This window comes from Rutidosis leptorrhynchoides, chromosome 5 (assembly GCF_046630445.1).
Source record: "Rutidosis leptorrhynchoides isolate AG116_Rl617_1_P2 chromosome 5, CSIRO_AGI_Rlap_v1, whole genome shotgun sequence".
Classification (NCBI taxonomy): domain Eukaryota; kingdom Viridiplantae; phylum Streptophyta; class Magnoliopsida; order Asterales; family Asteraceae; genus Rutidosis; species Rutidosis leptorrhynchoides.
The window spans coordinates 24,590,904-24,598,624 of record NC_092337.1 but is presented as its reverse complement, the minus strand read 5'-3'; the positions used below and the strand labels follow the sequence as shown (position 1 = coordinate 24,598,624).

The following is a 7,721-nucleotide window of genomic DNA, read 5'->3' as shown; positions in this document are numbered from 1 at the left end:
TATTGAAAGAGAATACCCTGATCTCATAGAAGTCCTTTCAAAGCTCCTAGAACAAAGAGAAAAAAAAACAAAAGGTTATTCAAGAGGAAGTTTCATGGGCTTTAGATGGCCACAATCAACACGATCAAGAAAAAACCGGAATAGAAAATCTAAAGAAGCGAGGAAACTAGAGAATGGATAAATGCACGGGTAAGATCCTTAATCCAACGAATGTTAGAAATGAAGTTGACGAGTTTGGTTTTTTCGTAAGCGGTATGCATGATAGCGCGGAAACGTCTCTTAAAATGCATCTATAAGAATAGCAACACTGAATACAAGGGGCCTAATGAATAAAATCGGGTTCAAATGGTGGGTAGATTTTCCAAATTGATTTTTTTGCATTACAAGAAATTATAGTAGGGGATATTCCTTTAAATATCCTAACAAGCATACAACAAACGCTAGACCTCACGCACCAGGAATTGGAAAGATTGGTAAAATTAAAAAGCAAATATAAGGCTACGGATCGTCAAGAGAACTAAGCGGTATGCATGATAGCGGGGAAACGTCTCTTAAAATGCATCCATAAGAATAGCAACGTTGAATACAAGGGGCCTCGGGAATAAAATCGGGGTCAAATGGTGGGTAGATTTTCCAAATTGATTTTTTTGCATTACAAGAAATTATAGTAGGGGATATTCCTTTAATTATCCTAACAAGCATACAACAAACGCTAGACCTCACGCACCAGAAATTGGAAAGATTGGTAAAATTGAAAAGCAAATATAAGGCTACGGATCGTCAAGAGAACAAGAGACGCTTCAATCATGATCGAATTGGCTTAAGCTTGAGAGAACTATTTGGGCCATATGAAAATCCATAAACAATTAAAGCCTCTTTCAATGGCATGATCTTGTTTCGTTGTTAAGTGCTTCAAGGAAATGATCTTCTGTTAGGCCGGCCGCGGCTTCTAATTTGTGGCACTTGTATGACGCAAATACATGGGACACACAACCATGGCTTTTGCTTATGGATAACTTATAATTAGTTTTTAGGTTCTTTTATGGATCATTCATAACAAAGCTTTATGCTGTAACCAATGGGGCTTCATTCATTGAAGAAGGATTAACAACAACAACAACAATACCCAATTCCACTAAAGTGGAGTATGGGGAGGTTAGATGTAGGCAGTCCTTTCCTCTACCCTAAAGTAAAAGGGAAGTCATTCTTCTACCCAGGATACCTATCGGTCCCCAGGTAGAGGAAGTCGTCCCTCCCTATTCTGTAGAGCAGAGAGGCTGCTTCCTAGGGACCTCCAACCAGAAAGAACCATGAAATCCGATATGTGAAGTAAAAATATACAAGTAAAGTTGGCAAAATAGAAGCTTTACCATGAATAATGTATACTCCAATACGATATATATAGGTAAATAAAGCATATAACAATATTGAGTAATATAACATATAATTAAAATATGTGAGTGTCAAATATGAAGAAGGATTAACAATTGTAATAATTTATTTATAATATTCTGTTATTTAGGCAAAAAAAATAAAAAAGGGTGTTGTAGAATCAAACTCACAAAAACTAGCTCTAGTACATACTTTATTTCGTTGACATAATTTCATAGTCATAAAATTTTCTATATAATCTTGAGTTCCTAAAAGGAAAATGGGAAGCAATGCAATATTTTTATTAGGGGTGTTTACGGTCCGATTTGGTCCGATTTTGATTAAATCTCAAACCAAATCGGCATCTACGGTTTAAACATATATCAAACCAGACTAGACCAAGAAAGTCGTCAAACTGGACGGTTTGGTCCGGTTTTGGCCGGTCCGGTTTAACGGTTTCAAGTTCCATAAGTTATTATTATTAAGTTTGTGTACATTTTTCTCCTTTTGTACAAAAAAAGGCAAAACAAACAATGTGAATCCTTCGTAACTGATTCATAAGTTATTATTATTAAGTAACATTCTTTGTAGATACATCTTTATTATGTCTTTACGTCTCTAAATTATATCAGTATACATCCTTTTTAAGTGAATGTGTCATGCATATTATATAATTATATTCCTCCTTTATATATAATTACATATTACATATACATCCTGCATATCAAATACAAATGCATCTATTTACTATACTCAAGAACAAAGCTAAACGTGTTCGCATCTCCCATGTACGTATAAATATGTTTATTCAGTGAAGTATATAGTTACATAAAATTAATATCAGTGACGTATATACAATCCGGTCCGGTCCGGTTTAACCGGCCAGTGGCCTAATGAAACCGCAAACCGGACCGAGTTTCGCGGTTTGGAGATCTTAAAACCGGCGACCGGACTGTTAATATCTAAAACTTGACCGAACCAATAAATCAGTCCGGTCCGGCCGGTTTTCGCGGTTTGACGGTTTCGTAAACACCCCTAATTTTTATTATTACATATTTTGGTAGTTGGTGTTCAACATTTTACGTATGAGCCGTCTCATTATAGATTCCAGCTTTATATGCTTCTAAGATGAATTGTAGTGTTTGAACTAAATATTAAACATGTCGATGGTAAAAAAAAATAACATACACTAAATCCTTAACAGTTACTAGTACCATTAGTAAAAATATCAAAGTCCAAACACAACCAAACCAAGTTTAAAACTCCCAAAACACAACAAACTATGTACATACTCCTACCCAAAAACAACCACCTTAACCACCTCAATACGCATGAGGAGTAAACGAGTTGACTTCACGATGAGCTTGAAAAGCACAAGCACAATGCACAGATGTTAAATTCAAGCATCCGCTTATAATCAGCGAATGTCTACCGGGACACGTATGAAGGGCGGGAAACGAATCGCACAACGCCTGAACAGCAGGTGGCGTTAAAGCAGTACATTGACTTATGTTGAGACTCATGAGTCCTTCATCCCTACTTTTAACCGGGTCCCACACTTGACTGTTACTGTTGTTGACTCGACGATGAGCCAACGCGTAAATCGCTCGGTCCGTGATGTTTTGACAGTAGTAGAGACCGAGAGACTTTAGGTGTAGGCAATTGTTTGCGAGTGCTATCACACTGTCATCTGCAAACCAAACATTATAACAGATTAACTGATCTTTACACGAATATGCACATACTAATGGTTGGTCAAAGGTTGGAGTTGACTTTTATCAAAAACAAACATAAGTAAAGATGGAAGACTACCTGTTATGAGAAGACAACCACACAAATCGAGTGCACGTAGATCATGGCAGCCGTACGCTAAACTCGTGACTCCTGAATCACCAACTTCCTCGCACCATCCGAGATTCAACGACTGAAGTTGACCACAGTTATATCCAATCGCCTGCATAGTTCATACATGGTCAGCACATTCGTAACTTAACTGAACAAAGTCGACCCGTTGCTTAATGAATGGGTCAATTCAGGCAACGTTTAGAATAAAACGCACGCACGCACATGTATATACATATATGCGTGCGCACACACACACAGATACACACACACATATATATACACACACATACATATAGACAAAGTTGAAAAAGACGCGAGACAGGGTTGAGACGGTCGGGACCTTCAAACGTCGAGACGGGGTCGAGACGGTCGCCACGGGAGTCGAGACGGACGTTGACCGACGTTGACTTATATATATACACACACATATACATATACATATTTTAAAGCCAAAAAAAGTATACACATATATACATATACATATTTTAAAGCCAAAAAAAAGTAACACTGAACTACGTCAATGTTTGATTGATTTGACCGACTTTTGACCGATTTTAACCGATTTTTTGACTTTTGACCGGCATTGACCCGACCTGTCCCGCATTTGACGTGAATTTTGACCGTTGACCGACTTATTAGAAGACGTGACGGGGTCAAGACGGGCTAGTCACCAAAACGCCGCAACGGGCGTCGCAACGGACGTCATTTATATATATATATATATATATACACGCACAAACATATATACATTATGTGTGTATGTGTGTGTGTGCGCGCGTATTCATATATATAGAGTTGAAGAACAGGTAAGACATTGTATTCTTAACGCACAACCCTCCAATGATTTTTAACTAATTAAATCGGTTTTGGGTCAAACAAACCCAACCCTCCAATGATTTTTAACTAATTAAATCGGTTTTGGGTCAAACAAACCCATCTAGGACCCCGATTGGACTATAAGTTGATTATAAGTTTATAACATACCTTTAAGGCCTTGTCGGAAGCAGCTTTTACACAACCACAAAGATTCAAGATTTTCAATTTTTTGCAATAACCGCTAAGATACGCAAGAGCGGTATCACTAAACGAAGAGCATCCACTAATATTGAGCTTCGTAAGGTTGGGACAACCGTGGGCCAACGCATACAAAGATCGATCACTGAGTTTAAAGCTTTTGCTGAGGTCAAGATCCTCCAATTCATGACAGTTATTTGCAATCGTCTCAACTGCACTATCAACTAACTGCGGCATATCTTGGCGAAGCATCAAACCTCTCAAGTTTTTAAACTTGGGTGCAAGAGATATCACCAAGTTGCTCATGTTCTTTTTGCACCTGCAAACCAATAAGCAATCAAAATTAGACTTTATATTGGTTAATAAACATGTATAAAGATGTTATAATCATATAAATTAAACAAAATAGAGACGCATAGATTAGACTAGACAAGTTCAATTTCAACTAATTTCCTCGCGAATCTGTTACCTTACATATATAGTTATTTATGTTAAACGGGTAAATTTTGAAAAACTAATTTCAAATCAAACAGTCAAATGGGTCGAACATGTGAAACGGTAATAGTAATGCACACAACCTTATAATTGCTTTACTTTAAGAGGTTATTAATGTAACAGTCTAATTTCTATCATCACATTTGGCATACAAGGATACGCACTGTTCTTTTAGCATGGACCAAGTGTTATGGTTCAACCCTATCCAATTAGGCCTGCAAAAAAAATTAGTGCTTTGCCCACTTTTGAACCGAACAGATTATAACCAAAAAATAAGATCACTTTGGAGAAATTTGAACGGTCCTAGATCTTCCATAGATTGCGCAAGTAAGAAGCGCACTACGTACACATTCTTCTATCCATTATAAGCCTATCAAATTAGGTTTCCAGTAACCCCAATTAGGTACATAACAAATACAAGATTGGGCAAAAGAGACAAAAAAGGAAAATTGAATAAACCAGCTTTCTTCTTTAGTTTGGTTTGCAAAAAAAAAAAAAGCATACTAGAAGATACATCCAAAAAGGCCATGATTATGACACAAATAAATTTTATGTAATCCTCCAATTATCTCCTACTATTACCGAATTATATTAGACGTATCTTTTTGTCACTTCTGTCACCATGCTTTTCAACCGCTTATCTTGATTAAATGTAGTTTTCAACCAAACATAAGGTTGGAAGTTTTAAACAACCAATAGGTAAAAGGAGATTTTGACATAACAATAATACCAAACAAACCCAAAATGAAGTGATGCTGAAAAATACAAGTATAAACATATAAACCATGAACAAGCAAGGATCTACCCAACTAACCATTATACCACTTATCAGAGTTAGCTCTGGTATTAAGATTTGAAATTTTTACTAGCTCAATAAAGTGTCTCTAGTTCAATATCAGAGTACTAGTCTAAATACTGTGACCATTTCTGACCTTCTCCTAGGCCACCCCATGATTTGCAAGATATGAACCTGTACCCAACCCAACTACTACTAGGCTACCTTGAAATGGTTAACATAATGGTTAGTAGCTAATTTGATACCGCAGAGTCCTAGTTCGAAATACTGGACTGATCAAATTGAACCATTTTTAAAAAAGTATATGTAATTTTCCCTGTCCTACCCATCCTTCTGTCACTTATTATACTCCGAATCAACTACAGTATACAATAACAAATACTATACAACCAAAATCCATCAAAAAGTCTTGCTCAATAAAAATAAGCAGCAAAAAAGCCAGGTTTAGAATTAATTAGTGACTTAGTAATTAGTAATAACAATATTAAATTAACATTTAATATAATATAATACAAAAATATAAAGGTAAATAAATAGAAATAAGCATACCAAGAGAAGGATAGATGAGTAAGTCCCCAGCAAATAGCATCTCTCCAACCACAACAAACACCAGAAGCAACAACAACCGTCCGATCGTCCAATAAACACAAAATCCTAAGTAAAAGTTCCATCGGAATCTCATTCCAGTCAGTAATCACCCTCCCAACACCCATTTCCCCAAAACGAACGCCCAATTCATCACCTTTCATCATTCAATTTTACCAAAATACCCCTCCTCTGTTTCCTTTTATCTCCTTGTTTCTGTCACCAAAAAGATTAGGGTTTTGTGATCAGAAATGAAAACAAAATCACCAAAGAGAAAAAGATTGAAATTGCATATACCCAGATGAAAAAAATTAAAACTTTAATCATCTAGTGAAATAAAAGTACACGAATGATAAATTAAAAAAATAAAACTTTAATCATTTGTTGGTATAAAGCTTAAATTAACCCAAAAACATAAGTGAAATATTCTTTGAAGATCAATTAAGATTTAAAGTGGTGTAGAAAGAAGAGAGAATGCATACATACCAAGAAGAAGTGTTGATCGATAATTAGGCATCAGTGAAAGAAAGAAGAGGGTTTTATGGAGAAAGATAGAAACAAGGGCGACACGTATGAATCCACGTGTAAGAATGGAAGATTGTAGGACTTCTGTTAAGGGCAGCTTTGTGGTCCAATTGTAGTTGTTTTCACCTACTTTTACCACTAAGAAACTGTAAATTGTAAATTACTGAATTTCTAACATTTTAACTGATTGAGATATCTTGTGCTGTAAAAAAGAGAGAGCAATTTATACGCAACTTATTTTTATTCACACAATCAAACATACTTTTGTTGTAAAATATAATATTTTAATGTTAGTTAGTTATGTATAAATCATAAATAAATCATAACCTTAATAAGAATGTAAATGTAAACGAGTCTAAGCTTTATCTCAACTCGCTTAAAATTTCAAGAGCTTGAACTCGAAATCTGCTCGTTTCAAGATTAATATATTAAACTCGACTCGTTTGAAACTTAACAAATTAACTCGAGTTTAGCTCAATTGAGTTATATAAACTGTAGGTCAATTAGAATTTGATTCGTTTATACTTATAATAGCTAATAGTTAAAATTATAAATTTTATATACTATATTATGCTAAAAATTTATACATACTAAAAGTAAATATTATAAAAACCTCTTTTAGGATTTCGAGTTTGTTCGGACTAAATGTAAGAAGCTCGAGTTCAAGCTTGTCTAAACTCAACTCAAATCGAATTCAAGTAACTTGTGAGTAACTCGGCTTATTACATCTCTACTTTTTTTTTCAAATCACTTTGTTTAAATCTCTATTTTTTTTTTCCTTTTTCAAATCACTGTGTACACTTAAGGTAAGAACATGTTTATTGAACTTGCTTTGTAATTTTTATGCGACCGTGTTTCTTTTTTTAATATTAAAGTGGAGCTTATATTAATTTGTTTTTAAAAATTCATGTTTGGTTCCCTAATACATATTACTGATTTTAAAGTGTTGTTTCTATTTGGAAAATATTTAAAAAATGAAGTTAATAATGTATTATGGTGCATAAGCTTTAACTAAAGATAATTTTAAAGGAAAGTAGTCATGGAGCAATTCGGGGACAAAGAGATTCCAATTTTGTCAAAATTTGAAACC

At 34.9% G+C, this 7,721-nt stretch overlaps 1 protein-coding gene across 1 annotated transcript; it reads right to left on the bottom strand.

Annotated features, from left to right (window-relative positions):
• Positions 1-2,442: 2,442 nt before the first annotated feature.
• Positions 2,443-6,339, bottom strand: LOC139847401 (F-box protein SKP2A-like). The gene is made up of 4 exons (XM_071837073.1): positions 6,071-6,339; positions 4,201-4,549; positions 3,184-3,325; positions 2,443-3,061 (listed from the first exon to the last, which is right to left on the bottom strand). Exons 1-4 carry the CDS (start codon positions 6,271-6,273, stop codon positions 2,694-2,696), a joined length of 1,062 nt encoding a protein of 353 aa, XP_071693174.1. The 5' UTR covers positions 6,274-6,339; the 3' UTR covers positions 2,443-2,693.
• Between the last annotated feature and the right edge of the window lie 1,382 nt (positions 6,340-7,721).

What these genes read in the sequence shown, in the direction of transcription:
- LOC139847401 (XM_071837073.1), bottom strand. Translation starts at nt 6,273, where the DNA reads ATGATGAAAGGTGATGAATTGGGCGTTCGTTTTGGGGAAATGGGTGTT. An exon ending in CTTCCGACAAGGCCTTAAAG is followed by an intron (nt 3,326 to 4,200) that starts GTATGTTATAAA and finishes TGAACTATGCAG; the next exon opens with GCGATTGGATATAACTGTGG. An exon ending in TGGTTGTCTTCTCATAACAG is followed by an intron (nt 3,062 to 3,183) that starts GTAGTCTTCCAT and finishes TTTGGTTTGCAG; the next exon opens with ATGACAGTGTGATAGCACTC.